The sequence below is a fragment of the Leptonychotes weddellii genome, chromosome 4 (assembly GCF_054177405.1).
Source record: "Leptonychotes weddellii isolate Sample4059 chromosome 4, ASM5417740v2, whole genome shotgun sequence".
NCBI classification, from domain to species: domain Eukaryota; kingdom Metazoa; phylum Chordata; class Mammalia; order Carnivora; family Phocidae; genus Leptonychotes; species Leptonychotes weddellii.
The window spans coordinates 57,606,129-57,633,707 of record NC_138372.1 but is presented as its reverse complement, the minus strand read 5'-3'; the positions used below and the strand labels follow the sequence as shown (position 1 = coordinate 57,633,707).

At 35.8% G+C, this 27,579-nt stretch overlaps 2 protein-coding genes and 2 pseudogenes across 2 annotated transcripts in view; 3 read left to right on the top strand and 1 right to left on the bottom strand.

Annotated features, from left to right (window-relative positions):
* ASB17 (ankyrin repeat and SOCS box containing 17) overlaps positions 1-3,419 on the top strand; it is an 18,430-nt gene extending 15,011 nt beyond the window's left edge. Inside the window, exons 2-3 of the mRNA XM_006733577.2 lie at positions 1,598-1,877; positions 3,189-3,419. Of these exons, the coding sequence (XP_006733640.1) occupies positions 1,598-1,877; positions 3,189-3,395 (487 nt within the window). The 3' untranslated portion in view covers positions 3,396-3,419. The remainder of the gene's footprint in view (positions 1-1,597; positions 1,878-3,188) is intronic.
* Positions 3,420-4,663: 1,244 nt separating this feature from the next.
* Positions 4,664-27,579, bottom strand: part of MSH4 (mutS homolog 4) — a 110,315-nt gene continuing 87,399 nt past the window's right edge. The window contains exons 16-20 of the mRNA XM_081818658.1: positions 25,606-25,724; positions 24,136-24,264; positions 16,682-16,856; positions 15,229-15,317; positions 4,664-9,475 (exon numbers count right to left, since the gene is read on the bottom strand). Coding sequence (XP_081674784.1) covers positions 9,284-9,475; positions 15,229-15,317; positions 16,682-16,856; positions 24,136-24,264; positions 25,606-25,724 — 704 coding nt within the window. The 3' untranslated portion in view covers positions 4,664-9,283. The remainder of the gene's footprint in view (positions 9,476-15,228; positions 15,318-16,681; positions 16,857-24,135; positions 24,265-25,605; positions 25,725-27,579) is intronic.
* On the top strand, positions 17,494-18,256 carry LOC102740176 (reactive oxygen species modulator 1 pseudogene; annotated as a pseudogene).
* LOC102738774 (endoplasmic reticulum membrane-associated RNA degradation protein-like) lies at positions 19,288-22,157 on the top strand (annotated as a pseudogene).

Here is a 27,579-nt window from a genome sequence, read left to right as displayed (position 1 = left end):
CTACCTTCCAGAAAGTGGTCGCTTTTCTGTTCAGAGTTGTTGCTATTCCTTTCTTCGATATCCTGTTGAGTTTGTAGGTGTTCAGAATGGTTTGATCCCTATCCAGCTGAATTCCTGAGAGGAGACGAAATCCAGGTCTCCTACTCCTCCGCCATCTTGCTCCGCCCCCCCTTGTATTGTATTATTGAATTATTTGTCCATTTCCTTTACTAGACTATAATAAGCATCTTGATATAAAGGACTGTATCCTTCATCTCTCTGTATCTAGTACTCAGTACACTCTGGGAAAGCACGTGTTCAATTAATTAATTAATGAGCAAATGAATATATAAATGCATAAAGACACTAAAACTCAAAGAGGCTGACTAACCCAACATCATAAACCTAGTTAGGAAAAACCAAACCTTGGATCTAGAACCCTTAAATCTCCATTGTTTATAGCATTATACTGTGTTGCCTCCCTCATTAATTAAATATATACAATTTTAAAATTCCTCTTTTTGAATAATGCTCTCCTTGCTCTGCACAGTTTTCCAAAACCAGTATTTATAGTTTGTATGCTGTTCTACAAAACATATTAGTATTTTATTAGACCAATCAAGAGAATTCCAGGACAAAGGATCATGAATAAAATTTCCCTTTCTTTAGTCCTAAAAGCCATTTTTATTCAGCCAAATCAAGGTTTGATAATGTAAAATCCCCTGTGGTTGGTAATACCATGTCCTATCTACATATAGACACCAATTCATTAGCAAACACAAATATCTATTTCCATTGCAAGGACTACATAAAATTAGAAAAAAATATAATTTTCATTGCTTAAATATACAAACACCAATTCTAATTTTATTAAAATGAAAAAAAAATTAAGGTAGTTGAACTTATTCCTTTTTCATCTAATCTCCAAACTCAATTCATAACTGACAAGAAGAAAACAAACAAAAAGGTATCAAAATGGTCACATACTTTTATTCTATTAATAAAGTGAAATTTTTAAAAAGCCTTTTTACTTTTTCTGTTTTAAATTTTCCAGAGCTACCTCAGTTTTATAATACTGGTTCTGATAACAATAGGATTTCTCCAGTGAGAAATATAATTGCTATTACTAAAAGTAAACTTCCCATACATTTAAATCGTTTTTGGTTTGTTTCTACAAGTGCAAAGTTTAAATGTGTAATAGGAATTTTCTTATTTTTTAACTTTCAGTTTGGTCTAGATTCATAGAATAGAAAACTCTTTTTAAGACATACATAAAGATAGGGGTGCCTGGGTGGTTCAGTTAATTGTCTGCCTTTGGCTCAGGTCATGATCCCAGGGTCCTGGGATGGAGCCCATGTCAGGCTCCCTGCTCGGCGGGAAGCCTGCTTCTCCCTCTCCCACTCCCCCTGCTTGTGTTTCTGCTCTCCTATCTCTCTGTCAAATAAATAAAATCTTTAAAAAAAAAAAGACATACATAAAGATAAAGCTACATTAAAAGCCATTTAAGACATTTAATATTTAAGATAATACTATTATTTTCCCATTACTATGAAGACAAAGTGTTTACCACAATTCTTAATTCTGTATTCAGTGAAGCTTTTGTTTGTTTGATTCACAGAACTTTCACACCAGTATACTGTCCAAGCCCACTAAGTGGCATCACACCTCTACTCTATGTTGCTCAGACAAGACAATCTAATATCTTGAAAATACTCCTGCAATATGGAATCTTAGAAAGAGAAAAAAACCCCATCAACATTGTGATAACAATATTGCTCTACCCTTCAAGAGTGAGAATAATGGTTGATCATGAATTGGTAGACATCCAGGAAGATGCCAAAACATGTTTAGTGCTATGTTCCAGAGTGCTTTCTGCCATTTCAATCAGGGAAATAGAGGTAAGCAAAATATTGTTCTTTGGGTTTAGGCTTAAATATTGATCAATTTTAAGATAAAATTGTGAGACAAGAATGAATTTTATTTCTAATCTATGAATTATATCCAGTGAAAAATTAATAATTGAGTGTAGGCTTATAAATTAAAAATAGGTAAAATCTAAATTATCTAAATTAAAGAAAATTAGCCCTTTATTAGTCCTTTATTTCATGATTTTGTCTTCTAAATAAATCATTTTAAAAGTTATAGTTTATTTTAGTAGTTGCTAAGTAGATGTATGTTATTATTATAGTCTAATTACACAATAACCAGTGTTTAATAGGATTTCTATGTCTTAAGGACACAATAAACTAAAAATTTAACAGAATTCTTTACAGTAGAATATTTAAAATGAGTTACATTTCTCCTCACAAATATAATCACATGCCAAGAAATAAAAATATAAAGGCTTAAAATATTTGTGCAATTGAAAATATCTATCCCTCAGTTCTATGAGCAGAGACTATTTCACATACCCTAGCAATGATCCCAAGCAATGAATTAAATGCTTGTGCTAAGTTGCTAAAGCATATACTAGATATTTTTTGAATAGCTGAGTATTGACTAAATAATAATATATATCATTTAAGCAAAAGTATCAAAAGTACCATATAGTCTACAGATTATAGGTTCTACTAGAGAAATATCTCAGCAATGTCTTTTATTCTTAAATCAACTTAACATTTAGCTTCTAGAATTAAATCTTTAAAAGGGGTACCCTAACTAAAACTTAAAAATTTATCTTTTCATATAGATGGGTCTCCTATCAAGATTTCTCATGGTTTAGCGTTTGAAATTTTATTCTACAATGTTTGCAATCACCTGGGGGAACTTTTAAGATTTATGTTGTCTGTGCCCAACCTCAGATGAATTAAATCAAAATTCCTGGAGTAAAACCTCAGCATTTGTATATTTTAAAATCCCCTGGATAATTCTGGTGTATAGCCAAGTTGACAATACTACTCTGGAAGGAGAAGCTGATAAAACATCAGTGTGTGATCTGTCTAAAATGAAAAACATATACAGATTCATAGTTGTAAGAAATGATGTTTTGTGTCCTTAGACATATTATTTAAACTTTATATATCATTGTGAGAATAGAAGGGGAATAAAAATACTAGCCTCGGGTAAAAAAAAAACTGTGTAAAAAGTACTATAAGGGTTATATAAATTTAAGACCTATTTTCTGAATTTAAATACAAAATGAAAATGCTAATAATTTGGACTAACCAGTGATTAATATTACAAAATTGAAATGTTTCCCCTTTCTTCAGACGCAGCTAAGTTTAGGAAGGCGTCCAATTATTTCTAATTGGCTCGACTACATTCCTTCAACAAGATACAAAGATCCATGTGAACTATTACATCTTTGCAGAATAACCATCAGGGCTCAACTACTGACCAACAATATGCTCCCAAATGGAATATTTTCACTTTTAATACCGGTTCGTCTACAGAACTACCTGAATTTAGAAAGTTAATACACATCTCTGTCCTGAGTTCTTTAAGGATACTCACCATTATATGGTTTAGAAGTTAATAAACTATTAACTTTATGCAAATTTTTATTGCATTGAATATTTCATTAGAAAATATAATTTTAGGGGCGCCTGGGTGGCACAGTCAGTTAAGTGTCCAACTCTTGGTTTCAGCTCAGGTTGTGATCTCAAGGTCATGAGATTGAGCCCCACATCAGGCTCCATGCTCAGCGGGAGTCTGCTTGAGATTCTCTCTCCCTCTCCCTCTGGCCCTCCCACTCATGTTCTCTCTTTCTCTCAAATAAAAAAAAGAGAAAATATAATTTCAATGACACCGTAAATGAATCAATTTTAAATCAATATATGACTCTGCCCATTACCTTTCTATACAATGGAACAAATTATATGATTTTTGTTATATTTTAGATTTATCCTTTTAATCTGCTCTTAAAAGTTGTTTTGTGTTAGAGCATTATTGTCACCTGTGGAAATTTTGGTCATATTAATGTTCTGAAGCTCCTATTATTTATATGTTCTAAGCTAGTTAAATATTATTTTATATTGTATATTCCTGTTAACAAGTATTTATTGAGTTCTTTTGCAAATAAAATATTGTGCTTGGTGTTAAGGAATAGTCAAGGAAATTAAGATGTGATCCCTTCCTTGAGAAGCCAAAGTCACAAATAATACAAGGTGAAGAATTAGTTGACTAAAGGGTGGGAGTCAGTAATAAGAGGACAGAAATGAATAATATTTGGAAATAATTAGCCCCCAAAAACAATATGGAGCTTTAGTGTTTTGGTGTGTGATACTTCTAAATACTAGATCAGTACTACTATTTAAATTGAGATATAATTGACATATAACATTATGTATTTTCTGGTGTATAACATGATTCAATATATGTATATATCGCAAGATGATCACCACAATAAGTCTAATTAACATCTATCATCATAGTTATAATTTTTTTTCTTGTGATGAGAACACTTAAAATCTCATTTCAGCCACTTTCAAATATGCAACACAGAATTATAACTATAGTCACCATGCTGTACATTATATCCCCAGAACTTATTTTATAACTGGAAATTTGTACCTGTTTATTGCCTTTACCCATTTCACCCACCCCCAAACTATATGGATTTTGATACAAAGAAAGCAAAGAATAGTTTTGATCCAACATAACATCAAAATGAAAATTAAATCTGTATATTTAGTTGCAAAGAAATTTATTATCTTAAAAAAATAAAATTTATTCTACTACAATTTTTTAGCTCTTTTCTTTTTGAGTATGTAGGGTACTAGACTTTTCTCTATATAACAAGGTGGTCAAACTGCTGTAATACACAGAAGAGAACTGGGAGACAATTTTCCACAGGTAATCACATTTCTGCCTGTCTTTTGAGCAGAGGCACCAACTGTCTTATATTTGACTACCTTTTTAAGGATGTTTGTATAATGAACAGCCTTGGAAGACAGAGATAGTGTACCCCTCTGAGCAGAGGCAGGTTTGTTCAGGGTCTAGTATAATAAAGGTAATGTCTTCCTCTGGAAAAAAAGGTCAAGCAGGTTTGCTAGAAGCTCATTATAATAAAAGGGTTTCCCTAGCTCAGGGTTCCTCAGCTATAGTATAAATCCACTGTGTACATATCTAACTGGACCACTCCATATCTTAGAGGATGGGGATACCTGAAACCAACACAAACATGAAGCTCATGCTGCATGATGTGCCATTAGCAATAAAGTCTTGTTTCTGACCCAAGAATCCTTTGTCTTCTGACAGCACACATGAAACTATGGTAAGCTAAACTGCTAGTTTGCAAGTAAGGTAAAAATCTCAGGCCCTTCACAATTTTTTTTTTTAAATTGAGGTATAATTGACATACAACATTATATTAGTTTCAGGAATACAACATAGTTATTCAACATTTGTATATATTGCAAAATGATCACAGTAAGTCTGGTTAACATCCATCACCATACATAGTTCCACCGTCACAGTTCTTTTTTTTTATTATGTTATGTTAATCACCATACATCATTAGTTTTTGATGTAGTGTTCCATGATTCATTTTTTGCGTATAACACCCAGTGCTCCATTCAATACATGCCCTCTTTAATACCCATCACCAGGTTAACCCATTCCCCCACCCCCCTCTCACTGATTTGAGGAATTCTTTTTTTTTTTAAAGATTTTATTTATTTATTTGACAGAGAGATAGCGAGAGCAGGAACACAAGCAGGGGGAGTGGGAGAGGGAGAAGCAGGCTTCCTGCCGAGCAGGGAGCCCGATGTGGGACTCGATCCCGGGACCCTGGGATCATGACCTGAGCCAAAGGCAGACGCTTAACGACTGAGCCACCCAGGTGCCCTGATTTGAGGAATTCTTAATCTCAGGAAACAAACTGAGGGTTGTTGGAGTGGTGGGGGGTGGGAGAGATGGGGTGGCTGGGTGATGGACACTGGGGAGGGTATGTGCTATGGTGAGTGCTGTGAATTGTGTAAGACTGTTGAATCACAGACCTGTACCTCTGAAACAATACATCGTCACAGTTCTTGACAATGAAAATCTGTTTCTCACCTCAACACTATTTTAGGATCCATTTTAGTAGATTATGGCACTTAGTAGCCTTTTTCACTGTCTACTTGCAATCTGGGGACTATCAAAATTTGGACAATTTATAGGAAAAGGGTATTCATTCTGGTCCTATAGTAAGATAAACAACTGTGTGATTTAAATTTCTAAATAGAATGGAAATAGCAAAGTAGCAATATAACTAGATCATTTGCTTTTCCTTTCCTTCCATTTTCATTCCTGTGAGGTACAAATGCATTATAGAATTGAATTTATATACTTAACTAAAGTATATTTAATTACAATTGAGCATATTTTAAGCTCATAAATAAGCATGCAGGAAGTTCATACTACACACAATTTATTAACATTTGAATATTTTTTAACACTAGCATATAAGAGAGTGATATAATTTGTTTAAAAAAGTCAGAGTAGCTTTTGCTTGCTAAAGAGTTAGCAGAATAGCTTTAAAATCTAAAAATGCATTACTCACTACATACCTATTAGAATGGCTAAAATTTAAAAAAAAATCTGATAATACCAAATGCTAGAGAACATGTGGAACATTCTCATCCATGGCTGCTAGGAATGCAAAATGTAAGAACCACTTTAGAAAAGAGTTTGGCAAATTCTTATGAAGTTAAACACATACTTACAAGATGACAGATCCATTCCACTCCTATTTAGCCTAGGTAAATTAAAACTTAATACAAAAATCTATACAAGAATGTTTAAACAGCTTCATTCATAATCACCAAAAACTGGAAACCCAATTGTCTTTCAATGAGTGTATGGGTAAACTATGGTACATACAAACAATGAAATACTAGTCAGCAATAAAAGGACATAACAACATGGACAAATTCTACAAAGTAGTATGCTGAGTAAAAGAAACCAGTTTCAAAAGATTCCATGCTATATATTCCATTTGTTGGACATTATGGAAAAAACAAAACTATAGGGATGAAATGCTTGATTTCCAGTGATTGCTGGGTTAAAGTTAGGGGTCAGGGGGAAGGATTTGACAACAAAGGGATAGTACTAAGGGAATGATGTGAAGGTGAAGGAACTGTTTGGTATTTGGTGAAGAAACTGATCGTCATAGTGGTTCCATGAATCCATAAATGTGCTAAATTCATAAAATTTTACATCAAAAGAGAGTTAATTTTACTGTATGCAAATTTTAAAACAAACAAATGCACTACTTCCTAAGCATGAGTATAAACTGCCTTTTTCTTCGACTCCCACATACCTTAATCCTAGACTTAAAGAAGACTACTTTATGTGAGGAGAAAGGTGGAAGAGACTAAAAGAATGGCTTTGAGGTGGAAATTAAAGGAGTTTGCTACAACATTATGAACATTTATCTTAAAAGGCTGGATTATGAGATAATGATCTATAATTTTAGAGAAAGGCAAAGCAAAAAGGTACTGAAGAGAAGAGCAAATAGACCTTAAAATTAAAGAATGAATTGTCTCACTAGTATTCACTTCTATTCTATAGTGCCACAACATAATAATTATATCTTCATTTAATTTGCTTTTTTGTATGTTTCAGCTACACACAAAACGATTGAAGAAAAAGTAATTTAATTTTAAGAAGATATAAATTTATTTTTATTTCAGTATTCTAAACCTAAAATAAAAGGGATTAATCAGTTGGCTACAGTTTCTGCATCGAAAGATCTAAATCATGAAAAATTTCTTAAAAGTCTGGTGGAATCTAATATTAGGATTAAACCTAGAGGGAAATTAATATATTTAAGGAAATGATATTCTGCATATTTAATACTTTGCACTTATCTCTGCTTGCCTGTTTTTTTTCCCACTGCATACTCCCCTTCTGCCTTTTATAGCTCCTTCCCTTTTCTTCCCAAACAATCTGCCATGCCCTTTTCATCCTCAGTTCCTTTTAGAAATTTCCTGCAAACCTGAATTATCTAACTGCTCTTAGGAATGCCTACATAAATATAATTCATTTCAAAGACTGTGAATTAAAAAATGGCTAATGGTCAAATTCAAATATTGTGGTGCTCTCTTTCTAAAACATGACAATAGGGAATATAAGTAGTCTAATGGGATGTTTAACATGTATCAAACTAAAATATGAACACTAATTTACATTTACATTTCAAAAAGTATGTATGTCATTCAAATTATAACTTTTTCAATATATCTATTAAGAATTTAATACAGTAAAAAGATTAGATTTTATAAAATATGCATACATTAACAAAAAATAGGGCCCTAACCAGTCTGTGAATATATTTTTTTGGCCAAATTACTATGAATTCTACAGTTTATTGAATGTATACCCTGAGTTCCAGATACTTAATTGTCCAAGAAAAGAATAACTTCCCATCTTAGGCCTTTGTGCTGAGATTATGTAAGAAGGAATTGTAGAAAAACGGTTTTGAGAAGACAACAGCCCTGCTCTTTACAGGTAATGACCAAATGATTGTCTTCCTTTTTTTTGTGTCCATTTATGAAACAAGAATGACCTTCGGGTAAACTCTGAAATGATGGTGTAAGCCACATGCCTACGGAAAAGAGTTCTATAAAATGCTCCCTGAGGCAAATCAATCAGTATTACCTTTCTGCTGCTTTGGTTACTCACTTAAAAAAGATGGCCAAAAATGAAACTTGGAAAAGAGGTTGGTGAGTAGAAAATGGAATGCCTGGTATTTGGAAAACTGAAAGGGTAGGTGATGGCAACTCTCCTTCCAAAAACATTCTCTGCATTACAAAATATCTATTTATTTATTTTCACCCTTTAGAACTATATTCAATGTCAAAAAAATACTTCAAAATTTCCAGTATCATTCTCACAAACTCCATAAGCATCCAGTGTTGGAATTTGGGGGTACTAATTAAGCAATTGTTAAGCCATAGGGTCTTATTGCTTCAGAAGAGAGTGTAAAAGAACTCACATAAGTTTCCAGACTGGAAAAAAAAAAAAAGGCTTTTTTCCCCAAAACTAAGGTATTTACAATAACATTGTAAACCATAACTTGTAAGTATAAATACACTTAAGACTTAATAACATGAATTTTCATAAATGAGAAAAAACTGTAATGTTATATTAACATTTTTCTAACATAAAAAACAGTCCTTTCAATGGTTTTCATATGTTAAGTTATAACAAATATTTTCTTATAGACAATATATAGATGATAATTCTGAGGTTAGTATAATGCAATTTTCCATTAAGACATAAAATTTAGCAAATATTTTCTTTTGCTCTTAGGAAAAATGAATTCTAGTTTCCCCATATTAAGATACATTATTTTATTAGTACATGATGTGAATTGTTATTATTCTTCGGTCTTTCCTGAAACTTGTTCAGCCCTGGAAAAATCTGTTTCATACTTCTTTTTGAGATTACTTAAATACATTCGTAAACTGTCTGGATCCAATTTAGAGTTTCGAGCAGTTTGAACAAGCCTAGTAGCTAGATGGTACACAGCTCTCTGTCTTTCCATCTCAGGGGTACTCCTTTGGTTTTGCTGTTATTGAAAAAATATAGATAAAAATTAAAATATGATTACTATGAATTTGTTTTAAAATTTTGGCAATTTTATCTTTCCTTTCATAGAAATACAGAACCCAAAGGTAACTAATTCCTTTGGATAAGTCAATTCCATTCAACTAGCAAAGAATGTACTAGAAAAAATAAAGAAATATGGATTTGAAAGAATAAAACTTTTCATGAGTATTTACTACTTTATGACAGATTCTTATATTCTTGAAAATCACTTTTCAATGAAAAAAAATCTGCTAAATAGGTAAAATTTCTCACTCAACATAATTGATCATTGCTATGCAGTATTCACTTTAAATGTCACCCAGAGTAGTACTCTGCTATCTCCTACTTTAATTCCCCAATAGATAAACTGGTAGACAGAATGGGTCAACAGTAAATTGCTTGTCTCTCAAGAGATTTCATATATAGAATCTGCTAGAGTCTAAGACATACATTGCTTGAGGAGTAAATTACATTTTGAAAATAAGTGCCATAAATAGCTACTTGAAATTATGCCAATTCTTAACAATCTATAGTTAGGATGACCAAGAAACAATGTTTAAAACAGGAATTTTCTAATATTTTAGAAGGCCTTTAGATATTCAGTCTTTGAGTAGTACTTCAGGGATGGGAGTACAGCTGGAAAATTCTTCATCTACCTCGTTTCCTGAGCTAGATAGAAGAATTAGCATTTTCAATCTTAACTGTTAATGTAAAGTCAGTGAGTTTCCCTTTACTAAGGGAAATAAAATCCCTCTCTTTCTCAATAGAAAGCAATTCAAGATATTTTTCTTCTTTCACTGTAAGAAAAATGAATCCAACTCCATGAGGTAAAATAAGATTATTATGTATTCACCCATCTATCTGATACATTGAATGATCAACTATCAGTTTATTATCTAAATAATAAATACTGAATATCTATTATCATCTATATTCCAGGCCTCAGACCTTGTGTTTATGTCTATGGGGGATACAAAAATGTCTACCTGACATGACAATGGAACTCAAGAGGCTCAATGAAAGAGACATATTATTATAGTGAAAGAGACATATTCATAAGCAACTGATTTAGGTAATTATGATAAGTCTCATGAGAGAGATTCAAAATTCAGAGGAAGGAGAACTCATTTCCAGCTCAGGTCAAGAAAAGCTTAAGTAGGATGGAATATTTGGAATGACTCTTGATAGATAGAAGAACACAGAAGTAAGAGCATTCTGGATGGAGGAAACAGCTAGAGCAGATACATTAGAAATCCTGGTACACAGGTCAAAATGATGAAATGACTAGTAACTCAATGTGGCAAAAATGTAGGTTTTAGTTAAATTGAAAAATGTTATCTAAGGTTGGGGTAATAAACAAAGGGAGACCATAAGGCGGCAGTTAACAAACTTTAGTATGTTTAAGAATCATCAGAAGACTGGTTAAAAATGTAAATTCCTAAGCCATAGGAAATCTTCAAAAATCTAGGATGGTCCCTAATATCACAGGTGATTCTAATGTAGGTAATTCTAAGACTATATTTTGAGAAATAATCATAGAAAATGTTTAACAGTAGGGTAAGGAGTTTCACTTTAATTTGGTAAGAAACAACCAAAAGTTTCTGAACAGGGAAACATGATAAAAGTTATGCTTAAGAGACAATCTGGTGAGCGCTGTGAATTGTGTAAGACTGTTGAATCACAGACCTGTACCTCTGAAACAAATAATATATGTTAAAAAAAGAGAAGAAGATAGTAGGAAGGGAGAAATGAAGGGGGGGAAATCGGAGGGGGAGATGAACCATGAGAGACTATGGACTCTGAGAAACAAACTGAGGGTTCTAGAGGGGAAGGGGGTGGGGGGATGGGTTAACCTGGTGATGGGTATTAAAGAGGGCACGTACTGAATGGAGCACTGGGTGTTATACGCAAACAGTAAATCATGGAACACTACATCAAAAACTAATGATGTAATGTATGGTGATTAACATAACATAATAAAAAAAAGTAAACAATGCAAAAAAAAAAAGAGACAATCTGGTAGAAGTATGTAGGATGGATTGAAAAAGAGAGAGAATCTACTGCATAGTCCTAATAAGAGGTGATTAAGAAGGATTCAAAGATTATTCTAATGGGTCACTGGGAAATTTGGAAGCAAAGAAATGAGAAGATTTTTCACATGATAAATTTAATTTTGGTCCTATTAAAGAGTGAAAATGTAAGTTGAGATTTCAAGAAGAAATATGGAGAAAAATATATAGATTCAAGGTCAAAAAGAAGTGAAAATGGAAGCTAAGGAAAGGATGAGCTCACCAAGAATATAGTTTTAAGCACAGAAGGAAGGGCAAAATCTTAGGAAAACTTTCATTTAATAAGCAGAACGATAAAAAGCACTGGTGAAATACACAAAAATAAATTCAAAATGGATGAAACACCTAAATGTGAGACAGGAAACCATCAAAATCCTAGAGGAGAACACAGGCAGCAGTCTCTTTGACCTCGGCTGCAGCAAATTCTTGCTAGACATGGCTTCAAAGGCAAGGGAAACAAAGGCAAAAATGAGCTACTGGGACTTCATTAAGATAAAAAGCTTCTGCACAGCCAAGGAAACAATCAACAAAAGGCAGCCTACAGAATGGGAGAAGATATTTGCCAATGACATATCTGATAATGTCAATATCCAAAATCTATAAAGAACTTATTAAACTCAACAGCTAAAAAAACAAATAATCCAGTTAAGAAATGGGCAGAAGACATGAATAGACATTTCTCCAAAGAAGACATCCGGATGGCTAACAGACACATGAAAAGATGCTCAACATCATTCATCATCAGGGAAATACAAATCAAAACCACAATGAGATACCACCTCACACCAGTCAGAATGGCTAAAATTAACAACACAGGAAACAACAGATGTTGGCAAGGATGCAGAGAAAGGGGAATCCTCTTGCACTGTTGGTGGAAATGCAAACTGGTACAGCCACTCTAGAAAACAGTATGGAGGTTCCTCAAAAAGTTAAAAATAGAAGTACCCTATGACCCAGCAATTACACTACTAGGTATTTACCCAAAGGATACAAAAATACAGATTCGAAGGGCTACATGCATTATCAACAATAGCCAACTATGGAAAGAGCCCGTATATCCATCAACAGATGAATGGATAAAGAAGAATTGGTATATATATACAATGGAATATTACTCAGCCAAGAATGAAATCTTGCCATTTGCAAGATGGATGGATGGATGGAGTTAGAGTGTATTATGCTAAAGCAAAATAAATCAGAGAAAGACAAATACCATATGATTTCACCCATATGTGGAATTAAAGAAACAAAACAAATGAATATATGGGAGGGAGGGGAAAAAAAGAGAAGGAAACAAACCGTAAGAGACGAGTCACAATAGAGTACAAACTGACAGTTGATTGAGGGAGGTGGGGGTGGTGGGCTAGATGGGTGATGGGTATTAGGAGGGTGCTTGTTATCATGAGCACTGGGTATTGTATCTAAGTGATGACTCAACTGAATTCTACTCCTGAAACCAATATTAAACTACATAATTAACTAGAATTTAAATACAAATTTGAAAAGAAAAAAAAAGCACTGAAGAAAGAAAAAAAGGGGCATTCAGAGGTAGGAAAATGAAGACATCCAGGAGAGGACAATTTCATAGTAGCCAAGACAGGGAAGAATTATGAAAAGGGAAAGAAGGGTAGTATCAAATACCATGGAGAGACCAGGGAAGATGAGAAGTGAAAAAGAGGCCATAAGAGTTCATCATTAGTTGGTATTTTACAAAGAAAGTTTCAGTGGCATGATGACAAGATCTAGTTTGCAAGTGAAAAATGGAAGAAGTAAGTAGTTATTACTCTTAAGAAGTTGGCAGTAAAAAAAAAATATCTTTTGAGAAGTAAGGTAATAAAGAAGGATTTCTTAGGATAAACCTAAGCATATTCATAGGAAAAAGAAAAGCCAGTGAATAAACACTAAGGATGCAAAGAGAAGAATGGCAACAAGGGGTGCCTGGCTGGCTCAGTTGGTAGAGCATATGACTCTTGATCTCAGGGTTGTAAGCTCAAGCCCCACGTTCAGTACAGAAATTACTTTTAAAAAAATCTTTAAAAAAATGGAGCACCTGACCAGCTCAGTCAGTAGAACATGTGACTCTTGCTCTCAGGGTTGTGAGTTCGAGCCCCATGTTGGGTGTAGAGATTATTTAAAAAATAAAATCTTTAAAAAAGAGAGAGGAAAAAAAGAGAGAGAAGAAAGGAAACTTATGAAGTTATATCTTAGTGGAGATGGAAAGAAGGTAGAAAAGTTAACCTCAAATAAGTTGAAAGGTAATCTCTTCCTCTGCGATAGAAAGGAAGAGAACTGGGTGAAAAACAGAAATCCCAAAATAGAGTTTTTAAGGAGAAAAAGTTCAAGGATTCATCATGATAACCTCAAGTCTCTCAAAAAATATAGGAAGTGAATTTTCTGTACAGTGAGGACATTGAGGGTTTAGGAAGAGTAGAAATGTTTTGAAAGAGTTAAAGAAACTATACAGATCAATAAAAGGGGAAAAAACTATCCAGTAAAATATTTGACTAAAGGTAGAATATATGAATTGACAGTAGATAAGATTAGCTTGTCTTGAATATATTTTGAGAATCATTATTAGGAAAGCCAAAGCCTAGAAGGCAACTGGAGAAGGCTTGCCATAATTGGAATTTGGCAAGATGAAGTCTGAGGAACTAGGTAATGAGAGAATCTTCAGAGGCACGACACTGCCAAAATTGTTGAAGAGATTCAAATGGAGGATTAGGCAAGTAAAGTCATATAGTCTGGAAGCTCAAGAGACTGAAGGGATACAATAAAAATTAAAAGCAGGTTAAGAAAGAGGGAAAGACAAAGGAAACCACTACTACTGAAGAAAATTTCATAATGCACCTAGCTTAGTTTACTGAACACACAGCATTCTTAAAACATAAAGCAACCTGATATTATAAAAAAAAAAAAGATTTCCAAATTTTGAATCAACATGAGTTCAGAGATAAATCTACTGCTTCCTAGCAAAACACTTAACTTCTGTGAACCTCAGTTGTAAAAACATGAGTAAAAATAACAGCTTTATTATTAATCTTATATTAGAAAGACCTAACTACTTCATGAAGAGTCATGAGGCTTATATATAATGGATAAGAGTTTTAAAAACTATTTTAAAGGATATGAAAGTGTGGTGCATAGTAATTTTTATTTTTATTTATTTTTTAGAGAGAACAAGCATGAGTGGGGGTGGGGGAGAGGGAGAGAGAGAATCTTAAACAGGCTCTATACCCAGCACAGAGCCCAACTCGGGGCTTGATCTCACGACCCTGAAATCACAACCTAAGCCAAAATCAAGAGTCAGACACTTAACTGACTGAGCCACCTAGGGAATATGTGATTTTTATTTGTAATGCTTACTTTATATAGACTTATTTTCTCATCATAAAGTTAGTGTAGCAATAAGTATTATAGGAACTGAACTGTTTAACCTTTATCTACTATCTTATTAGTTGACTTGTTGGGAAAGGTTGAAATAGACCAAACCAAAAAAATCGTGAGAAGTAAAAAAAGATTTGCCTTATTTAGAATTAGGTTTTTATTTAAATGTTTTAATTATTAATATTATTATATAGTTAGATACAACACCATTATAAAAATGTACACTAAAAGTATTTTCTTGAATTGGAAAACCAATTCTTATTGCTAAGAAGTTTCTTACCAAAACTTGTCTGGTAATTTGAGTTGTGATTTCTTTGGCATCCAAGACAATTGATGGTGGGAGTGATGACACTTCTGCAGCTTTTAATCCTAAAATTAATACAATGGGGCTTAAATGTTGTTATAGCAGGTATTATGTTTATTTTAAGCAGTAATAATCTTTTCTTCACAGATTTAGACTTCTATTCTACAGGCATTTCTGAACAACTTAGCAATTCTCAAAATTAAGTTTTCCAAAGTTCTGGATGACTATTTACCGATTATATTTAATTAGTTGTCCAAGACATATGACAAATTAGAATATCAATTACCTCTCAAGATACATCTGAGACAGTCAGGAAAACATGATAGGGAAAAGAAAAGGGGTAACTAGAAAACTTAATAATAACAATGAAATTCCAACTACAAATGCAGTTGGTTAATAGAAGGTCAAAGAATTATGAGCTTTGCAAGGGAGGAGAGATAACCCTAGTCACAGAGATAACCGTACAGCTGAATGTTCATCTGTCTAGTAGATCACCAAGAGAGGTATTTCTCACAAGATATAACTATAGATGACTATTCTTCATGCAAATTCAAAGTACTCTCTAGTATTCTCCCCTGAGCCTAATTTTATTGTATAAATGCCACATAGGCTTTCTACTGTGTGCTAATAGTTTATTGTATGTACTATTTTAGAGGCAATAGAAACAACACTAACACATTTATTGAGAAGTTACTAATTGCTAGGTACTATATTAAACAGTTCATATTTGATAATTCGTTTAATCTTCATAAGCCCTACATATATGGAAAATTATCCCCATTTACTAGATGAAATTAAAGCTTATAAAAATTAAATATCTGATACAAATTAAGTTATGCAGTTGATTTCTCATTTCAAATAGCAAAACAAAGATGCTTTCCCCTCCTCAAAGGGTCACATTCATAGCTAAAATAATTTTAGGAACTTATATGTATAGATCAATTAAAAATTTTCTGAATTCATGAGATTTTATAATGTTACATAATGATTTAGATAGAAAATATCTAATCAAGTTTACAAGTATATGGTTTGATAATACATTCCCTTTTAAGACTTTAGATTATGAAGTTCCCTGCATCTGAAGAAAATAGATGTTACTGAAAAAGTGAGAAATATACAATTTTCAATTCATTTATAACTTGCAAATATAAGCTAAATTACATTTTTCTAAGAATAGAAACTAATACTTCTGGCACTTTCATGTGTTGTAATTCTACATAAGTACTGACTGATATAAGTTTAAATATAAGCTTAATATACATAAAATGTGAGCTTGACATAGAAAATACAGTCTTAGAGCATAAACACTCAAAAGAATTCTTTGACAGGAAAAGCTGCTTAGATTGACAGCCAAGTAAAGGGAGAAGAATTATGAGAATATGTAGTGTTTCAATAGATATTATATAGATATAATTTCCATATGCAATACCATAATTTTTTTCTTCTGTGAGTCCCTTACAAATTTTGTAGGTATACAAGATTGCTTCTTTATTTCTTGAAGTGTTCTTTACATGCTGAACTTCAAAATGCATGTTTTCTACATTAGGATACAGGACCTCTATATGACATAGTTCCAGGAAATGTGTAGCAAACAGTGTAAATGCCTAGAATATATAATAATGAATGTTAGTATTTTTAAAATGAACCAGAAAAAAATTTTAGTTTGATTTTCCAAGTAGCTTGGCAGAGGTGTAGGAATGAAACTAATAATGGTCAATTCATTTCAAAATGTTTTGCAAATTTATATTCAATGAAAGAAACATGTTTATTATGTTTACACATCACATGTATGTTACATTATAGGAAAGAGAACAAATTTAAAAATAAAATCCTAAAAAAATCTGAAGATATTCAAAAGATGAGGTTTACCAGAAATAAAGCTGTTAAATGAGGTAATCATTTATTAGAAAAGTAATCTACAAACAAAATCATAACATTTCCCTCAACTTTTAAAAAAATTTTACTTTAAAAGTAGCTTCCCTCCATATAACTATTTTTTGGAAAGTGGAATCAATGGTTTGTCTTAGGTATTCAAAATCGCAAAGGGTTTAGTTTTTAGATTTGCCTTGTGTTTGGGTTAGGTACTTAAAGGGAAGAAAGAAAAGATGGAGAATAATGCTTAGGACAATGATTCTCAAACTTTAGTAATCCCCTGGGGAGTTTGTTAAAGATGCAAATTCTTGGTACTTATACCCCCAAAATTCTCAATCAGTAGTTGTAATGTGGAGTGCCAGGAAACTCCATTTTCCGGAAGTATTTTAGGTGATATTGATGCAGATGGTTCAAGTGACTTATGACCAGCATGTGGTTTCCAGTTGTGAGTTACTAAACTAGACAGAGATTTGAATAATTGTTTATGTTCTTAAGATATTACTAGGAAAAACTATAAATATGTGATTAATTGAAAAATAAAATGTTAAGATATTAAAAAGAAAGTATTTGGGCTGGCAAATGGCATCAGCCATGTAAGGGGGATGGCAAGAGGTATAGGACAGAAAAATGAAAAAAACTCAACTACTTACTCAATAAATCAAAAGGGGTATAAAACCAAATTTATAAAGCAACAGAAAAATACTTAGAAGTCCAGTAAACTATTTAGAAGTTGAGGACCATGTTCATAATAACATTAATGTCCTCAAAATTTATGTATCAAACCAACCTATTACTCTTTACTACTAGAAATAGAATTGTTAGTATCTTTAAATCTAATCAGATTAGAGGTGAGATGGGGGCACCATGGCGCAGGGACTTGAACGCTGAGAGGATGCCAGTGGCTGTGGGGCCACACAGACAGTCCCAGCCAAGCTACTTCAACCACGTGAAGATGGGCTTCATGATGGGCTATGCAGTAGGCATGGCAGCTGGGATGCTCTTGGGTACTTTTTCTTGTCTCAGGATTGGAATGTGGGGTTGGGAGCTGATGGATGGCATCAGGAAAACCATGATGCAGAGTGGTGGCATCTTTAACATATTCGTGGCCATCAGGATGGGCATCCAACACTAGTCAGGGCTACGGCTGCCCACTACATCTACCCTTCCCATCAGTCCCCGCCCATTTACTATAATAAAACAAGTCTTTGAGTTAAATAATAAAAATAAAATAAATCTAATCAGATTAAAGAGTCAATTCCAGAAACCCCAGAACCGATTCAGAAAACTCATCCTTAAAATTCTGTTGCTCTAGAACCACTCTCAATACCAAAATCTGTAATAGTGAGGCTTCTCCAGGGAAATAGAATCGGGTGTGTGTATGTGTGTGTAGAGAAAGAGAGAGAGAGAGAGCTTGATTTATTATAAGGAATTGGCTCATATGATTATGGAGATTGAAGAATCCCCACATCTGCAATCAGCAAACTGGAGACCCAGGAGAGCTGATGCTGTAGTTCCAGTCTGAGTTTAAAGGCCTGAGAACCAGGAGAGCAAATGGTGTCGTTCCAGTCCAAATGCTGGCAGGCTCAAGATCCAAAGAGAGCTGATGTTTCAATTCTAGTCCAAAGGCAGGAAAAATGATTCTAGGTTGAAAGCAGTCAGACAGGAAGTAACCCTCTCACTCCCAGGAGGGCAGCCTTTTTGTTCTATTCAGGTATTCAACTGGGCCCCACTCAAAACTGATTGGATGGGAGGAGCTGGAAGTCATGGAGGTAGAGCAGATGGGAGCCAGGGTGCCTGTGCACAGTGAGCACACTCCTGGTGTGCTCAGGCCCACTACAGTAAGAGCTGGAGGAGGTGCAGCATTGGCCGCACCCTTCTGGCAACCCTGGCGGTGTGCTGGAAGGCATGCCCTGATGTGGGCTCTAGGACACCATTCCTGAGCCTCCACTGTGACTGCGTCACTGCAGAAGCAGGTCAGCCTTACCAGACCCTAGTGAGCAACTAGAGAAGATGGGCACCTGACCCTGACCCCAAAGACGCACCCCTTGCCCTCCCTCTCCTTGGGGCTGTATTTACCCCCAGATTGTTTCAGGGGCCAGTTCCCTTACCTCCCAGGTCCCAGGCTGAAATTCCCAAATACACAGTATACTAACAGAGGATCCTATTACCACTAGTCTTTCTCCCTGAGTCCTATAATATGATCTGTAAACTCAGGTTTGAAGTCAGAGAAAACTGTGATATCAATGGCACTATAACTCAGAGGGGTGAAGTATGCTGGAAGACAATCACAGACTGTGTGACTGATACAGAATCAGCCCAGAATCTGGATTACGGGGGGAAGCACGAGGCTGCTGCGCCCTGTGTGTGAGGCTGTCCACTCACATTTGTTATCTCTGACCAAGGGGCAGTTTGAAATTCAATATACACCATGGCTGCAGTGGACAGCTTTTGCAGAGTTATTTCCTGAAATATCTGATGTTTTGGAAAGTCTTCAATCTCCTGCTATTTCTTGTAGCTTAATGAAACTGACAGCGTGTCTAGAACAGGCTTCGGGCAATATATTTTTACTGAATGGGAAGGAATGCCCCTTTTATTTTTTTTTTAAGAGAGAGAGGGCTTGCAACAGGGCATGCGGGGGAGGGGAGCAGGGGCAGAGGGAGAGGGAAAGAATCCCAAGCAGACTCTGCCCTGAGTTCAGAGTCCCATGCGGGGCTCTATCCCAGGACCTTAAGATCATGACCTGAGCCAAAATCAAGTCAGATGCTCAATGACCCAGGTACCCCAGGAAAGCCCCTTTCTTTTGAGATCTGCTTGCATCTAAGGAGCTTGCTAGTACATGGTAGACATACTAAAAGTCTTCACTGGATCTCCATGTGGACTCAGTCTACATAACATCTTATGGCATGGGTTTGTGTCCCCTCAAGAAATCCCTCCAAACTACTGTTCAATGATGATACTGTTGACAGCAGGATTGGGTCAGCTGCTGAAAAGTTATTTGCAACAAACTAAATTTGCATTGGCATGCCGACCTTTCAGAGTTCTTACAAACCTTGAGGATTTGGCTCTTTTCCCTGCTGTTACTTCTGAGGTACTTACAGTATTAGAAGTAATGAAGAAATACACTGTTATATTAAAAGTCATGTTCCTATACTGAGAAGTTGCATTAATCAAGTTCAAGTCACACAGGTTTGCCAACTGTGCCATGTTGTTATTGACACAGCTAGAGACAGGACTTAGGAGAGTTTTGCCATTAACAAATGTCCACAAAGACTTTTGACTGCTGAGTCAACAGCTCTTTATACCACCTGTGAGGAAATATTGGCAAAACACTTGAATGATGGTAAAAATCAATCAAATTCCTCTTTTCCTTGGAGAGCCTGCAATACAATTTCTTTGGGATTTCCTGAACCATCAGGAGAGTCCCCATATAAGAGATCATTTAAGCCATGGGGAAATCAGCTTATCTAAATTTCCAAAAGAAGCAACAAATCAATAACTTGCATTTTCCATTGTACTTTTACTCAGATTCATTGATGAAGATCTGTTATCAATGCTTAAGGAAAAAGCAGTAATAAAATCATTGGTTGGTCTTGCAGAAGGCTACAGTGTTCCCTTCCATCCAGTTTCTCAACTTAAAAAAAACTTGCTGAGCTGTGAGAAGAGCATCATAAGTGTTTGGCCCCTCCTGCCTTTGCCTGAAGAAGCTGAGGAAGCAGCCAGATTAGAAGTAATTCTGAAACAAATGCTTGCAGCTCTTTAAAATCATGTATGATGGGGTGCCTGGGTGGCTTAGTCATTAAGCATCTGCCTTCAGCTTGGGTCATGGTCCCACGGTCCTGGGATTGAGCCCCGTGTCGGGCTCCCTGCTCAGCGGGAGGCCTGCTTGTCCCTCCCCCACCCCCCCTGCTTGTGTTCCCTCTCTCACTGTCTCTCTCTGTCAAATAAATAAATAACATCTTTTAAAAAAAATCATGTATGAGCTGCATTACCACCTGCCTGAGAATCACTGTGTTGTTAGTGACTTGGGACAACCCTCCTGCTGAGAAGTGGCCCCAGGTAATCTGTGAACTCTGTGGCACCCCCATCCTAACTCTGTTCTGTCCCAGAACCATTCTGGAAGTGCTCATCATGCTTCGAAACATCAGCACACACTGCACCCGCATGTCCAGCCAGGTTGCTGCCTCCACGGAGTTGAGACGCTAGCAGTGGGTAGACAGAATGTTGTGTTCCAGGCAAAGGAAGTAGTATTAAGTTTCTGTCTCTTGTGCTTTACCCAATTTTATCACTGATTGTACTGGAATTGGTCAACATTCATGTGGTTCATGGAAAAAAATCTTATGAGTATCTAAAGTTCTTAAAGATGTTCTTGCAGTAAGCAGAGAACCTGGTGGCTTACACCAGCCAACAGAAGAACAAATGGAACAAAACTATCAATCTTACATGGACAGCCATGTTGAAAATTTGACTTTTAGGAAGAAGAAACAAATGTTAATACATTTAGCCAAGAAGTCCACAAGTAAAGGAGTCTTATGAAAACAGTAAGTCAAGATGCTTTTGGCTACATCCAAAAACCTAGCCCAAATAGGCTTTACCAACATGGAAATTGAAAATCCAAAGGTAGGGTGGATTCCAAGGTCTGTTTGACCAAGGATCAAGTTCCATTTCTCTGTAGCCTTCTCATTTGCTGTTCCTGAGTTTGTGTGAACCTCAGGCTGGGTCCCCAAGTGGCCACAGCAGTTTGGTCCCTCCACCACGACATAGTGTCCAGAGGAAGGGGAACTTTTCACCTAGATGTCACCCAGAAAGTTTTTGAAAACTGTCACTGTGGCCAGGACCCTCCTCCTGTACTCACTGGCCAGCCTGGGTAGGCATACACTCCTGAGCCACTACTGGGGCACAGAGAGAGCTTGGATCAGTCTGGCCTCATCCCTGGAACTGAGAATAAGATTGGATGATCCAGATCCCATGGGACAGAGTTGAAGAGGAACAGCTCCTAGAAGGTATGGTGGGCAGACATGGTGCCAGGCAGCAGGTTTGCTGGTCCGTGTGTAGCCAGGAAAGCAGGAGCCCTGGCACGTGTCTGGGTATGGAGGGTTTTGTACAGGAGCAGGGAGAGCTAGAGGAGTGAGGGTCAGGGGTGCAGCTGCCCCAGTCCAGCTCGGAGAGCCAAAGTGTGTGATTCTCAAGAGCTCACTGGGCCACTGCAATTGTCTAGAACATCTGGGAAGGCCCTGACATCTGTCTCAGGTGGCAGCAACAAAGCCAGCAGCTCTCAGGAATCCCTCTGAGGCTGTCCTGGACCCCAGGTCTGTGTATGTGCTAGGCTGCACACAGTGAATTATGGCCCCTTCTCCACCTTCCAAACCTCCCTGGCAGGTTCTAGCCCACAGCCCTCCAAGGAAGGACATTCACCATGTGTGTTTCTGGCTTCTCTGCTGTCAGAGAACAGTGCCAAGGAGACCTCAAAGAGAAGGTGTGGTGCTGTGGGATGACAGACATTCTAGCACACTCCATCCATCCCTTTGCCAACTCAACACCCACCACCCCCTATTAAACTAAACTCTTGGGTAAAAACAGAGCACCAAGCTTCTGCCCCTGTGATGTAGCCTTCTCTCATGCAAGTGTAGACCCCAATTCTCACATGTCATGTTTCTGCTCCTGGGACATGTTATTTTGCAGTGTCTCCCTTGGACTCTAATTTATATGATGATTTATAGGATTAACTACTCTTAACCCTTCTTATGTTGGAGCTGGAATGGAACAGAGGAAATAAAAGAACTGATATTTACCAAGCCCATGAAAACAAACAAACAAACAAAAAAACTGATTGGATGGGACCCACCCCCACTAGGGAGGGCAATCTGCTTTACTTAGTCTACCAGTTCAAATACAAATCTCATTCAGAAACCCTTATAGATGCACCCAAAATACTGCTTGACCAAATGTCCAGTACTCTGTAGTCCAGTCAGGCTGACATACAAAATTAACCATCACAGACACTAATTAGCTTTTAATCCTAACAAGTAATATATATATATCTTATTTTTATGAGAAATTCTGATCAACTGACATAGATTCAGTATTACAAAGACTAATGTTATCTCTTAACATTACTTTTATCACATACCTATCACAAAAATAAGATTTTTCTTTCTTTATAGTAAATTATGGACTGTCATTTAAGGTAAAGGACATCATCTTAGGGATATTTCAAGGTACTTTAAATATGGAAATATATTTTTAAGTTTTTTCATACCTGTATATATTCTGAGTGATCATCTAAAGAGATATTTTACAAATTAGCTTAATAATAGAGCAAAAATCATAGCCTGTTTTACTTGATTTGTGAAAACCTGTTTTCTTTAAAGGAATGAAATCTTAGTTGGGTAAGTAAAATAATTTTCCATAAAGTGACCTCAGATGCCTAGTTTTTCATTTCATGTTGTGACATCACAGTCAATGTTATTATCCATGGAGACAATTATTGAAATGCTTTCATGTTTTGCCTTTTAATTTGATTAAATTAAAGCCAAGTGACTAGTTTTGATATTATTTGTATTTCTTGATTTCCTTTTTTCCTTGTCTACATCATGACTATCATACTAGCTGTTCCTGTTTCTATCAGAAATGAACTAAGAAAAATATAAATGCTATGGTACTCTTTTATTACCTAAAATTGTTTAAAGAGCTATTTGTAGGTGCCTGTAAAATCTAGTCATGATAAATATACAAAGGATACATAAGGGGCGCCTGGGTGGCTCAGTTAGTTGAGCATTGGACTTTTGGTTTCCACTAAGGTCATGATCTCACAGCTGTGAGATCAAGCCCCATATATCAGTTCTGTGCTCAGCGAGGAGTCTGCAGGAGATCTCTCTCTCCCTCCTCCCTTTCCCTCTGCCCCTCCTCCGCTCACGAGTGTGTGAGCTCTCGCCCTCTCTCTCTCAAATAAATAAATCTTTAAGAAAAAAAAGGACTCAAAATTAATACACTTAAAAGAATAGAGAAGAATACCTTTAAGCTCAGCAGATATTCACAAACAGCATAACAAATGCCAATACCTTCTTCTGTATTAGTACCTCTGCCAAGTTCATCAATTAGTATGAGTGATTTGTTATTAGCATTATGTAGAATGTAAGCTATCTGAAAAATATAATTTTAATATTATTCATTGTAACCAAACAGCTGTCACTACCATTTTAAAAAATGAGGAAAAATCCAGTCTCTTTATTAGTTCATCCGAAATGTATTTTTATAAAGTTATCCAGCTGAGTAGAAACTAACACATTGCTTTTCTTCTAAAAATTCTCATGACTAATAATTCCAGTAGAACAGCTGATATGTATATAAACAGACACATGCATATGTGTATGAGACAACAAACAGTAAATAACCATTATCTAAAATATTAATGTTTTAGAAACAGTGAAATAAAACTAAGCAATGAATTAAATGTTTAAATAATACAAAAAGATGGTCATTTTCTTCTCCACAAATGACTAATTAATTGTCATAAAATACTCAAAACTATTTCTCAAGTTTATTTTAACATCTCAATAGCCAGTAAAGATAGAAAAAAAATGAGGGAAAAGTATCCAAGTCCACTGATTCCTATTTAAACAAATAAATGTAAATCCATGCAACAAAGACCAAGACTTTAATTGACAGAAATTCTCCTTCCCCACTGAAGAGTATTAGCCTCTTTCCCAAAAATTATAATTACACCCACATTATGTACTGACACAATAGTAAATTTTATGGTCTTTTACCTTTCTATAGGACTAAGCTTCTTGAGAGCTGGGACCATTTAAAAATACACTTCGAGCACCTAGTACATTGCTATATTCTCCCATAGATACTCAATACATACTAAATAATTATGTAAAAGTCATATACAGTAGCACAGATAATAACTATTCTCCCCCATTTATAAAAAGTTATCCAAATCTACAGTGATCCATTAATTCCTACCTACTGAAGATACCTCAAGAGCTATACTGAATACCTTTAGCCCTTCAAGTCTATTTGATATTTGCTCAGATCAGAAAAAGGTGATGACACGTACTTTGTTAGAGAAAGTGAAAATTCTAAAGGGGCACATGAGAGGATGATTTTTAAAAGCATTCTAACACAGTGATCTATTATTTTAAAATCAAACCTAATAAGAACAATAGATACAAAATGGTCCTGAACAGATCATTGTTTTCTGACAGTCTTTTATATATCCCATAAAAAACATGAAAGCATGTTTTTTGTTCAATAATACTAGCTTTTTATTTAAAACTGTATTTTTCAATAAAACCTTCTCTTCCATTTCCACATAAGACAGAAATTAGAAGCTGTCTTTGACTGCCCTCTGGCTCTTGTAGAGGAATATAAGCACATCTGCATGTTTTAGAATAAGGATATTTTCGTACAAAATAATTGACCACTAGTGGAAAAATTTAACATATGTTTAACATAAGGAAAGGTTAGTTTGGGTACCTCTTTCATTTCCTTCATGAATGTTGATGAATTTGTTTCAATATCATCGTCAGTACTGATTCTTGTAAATATCTGTTCAGCAATTCTAAAGGAAGAATATTCTGCTGGAACATATGATCCTGTAAAATATAAAGTAAACGTAAATTGAAATGCTTTTATAAAATATAAGTACTAATATTTTGCACTTTTCACCAACTCAGATTATTTATTAACCTAGCTAAGGATTATGTAGTGGAAAGATTACTGGATATACAGTTAGACAACATGGCCCCAGCTCTGTCACTTACCATATATCCTTGGGCAGCAATTAGACTCTCCCAGTCTCATCTTTCTCACATATAAATGGAAGACAGCATAAATTCAAGTACATTAGAAAGATTTATTATAAACTTCACAAAAATGTTAAATAATATAGTTATATAAAAAAATTCAAAATAGGAAAATTTGGAGGAAATGCTTATGAAGCTCAAGTTGATAAAATTGTTACAGAAAAATGTATTAGGAAATATCTGTTATTAGAAATGTATAGAAATACCCAGAATTAGAATGAAAGCAAGACATTTAATTTTTTTTAAAGGTGAGTTTTCATACCTGAGACTTTTTCTGCCTGAGAAGTTATCATGCTAAATAATCTAAAATATTCACCTTTTGAAAGCAAATCAATCTGATTAATGCAACTACCTCTATACGGAATGGGACATAAAAGGCATTCTAAAATCATAAGAGGATAAAAATATACAAATAGTTGAATGGGAAAAGTATCAAGCATATAGAACAAAATGGTGAAATAAAGGGAGTGAAGAAACAAACTCCTGATTATTCCAGGATTTAAAACCAAGATAAGGATGAAGAATAGCATCAATCTCTAAGGAAAAAGGACTAGCAGGAAAAGAAGGCAAAAGTCAGGATAATACTAATAAAAATAAAAGTAACAATAATAACAATAGAGACAGAGAGACAAACCAAGAAACAGACTTTTAACTATAGAGAATAAACTGGTGGTTGCCAGAGGGGAGGTGGGTGAAGGGATGGGTAAAATCGGTTAAGGGGATTAAGACTACACTTATCATGATGAGCTCTGAGCAGTGTACAGAACTGTTGAATAACTATACTGTACACCCGAAACTTACAGAGCACTGTATGTCATCTATACTGGAATTAAAATTGAAACAAAAATAAATAAATAAATAACAATAGTAATTATAGAGGAGGGGGAAAGATGGCGGAGGAGTAGGGGACCCTATTTCAACTGGTTCCCGGAATTGAGCTGGATATCTACCAGACCACGCTGAGCACCCAGGAAACCAGCCTGAGATGTAAGAAGATCTGGATCTCTACAAACAGAATATCGCAGGCGGTTGGTTTTGAGGTACAAAGCGGAGAGCCGTGATTCTGTGGGCAGATATCGGAGGATAAACGGCAGCGGGAGGGTGCCTGGACGTGGGGAACCTACACCACCGGTGAGTGACAGCCTCACGCATTGCAGACAGGCACAGACTCGCAGACCAGGGTGGAGGACGAGACCGGCGGGGTTGTGCGCACGCGAACCGCAGTCGCCCAGACAGAAACCCGGAGCGACGGTCGCGCGCACGAGAACTGCAGCCTCCGAGACAGAAACCCGGTACGCCGGGGTCCCGCCGGTGAACTGCAACCTCTGGGGTGGAAACCCCAAGCGGCGGAGTCGCGCACACGCGAACTGCAGTCCCCAGGACAGGACCCTAAGCAGTGGAGTCGCGTGCAGGTCGCGCATTGGGAGCGGCTGGCGGTTTTAAAAGCACAAAGGGCAGAGACGTGCCCCCACCTGGAGGCAGGACTGGGAGCGCTGCGGAGGGGCGCACAACCCAGGACGCTGCAGTTTATAGCAGCACAGACAGAAATGGAGACAGTGTGGCCTGGAGAGCTCACTGAAGAACAGACTGCGGTATCTCTGCTCTGAGGCAGAGGGTTGGAAACGGTCTCTTCTGCTCTGACCCG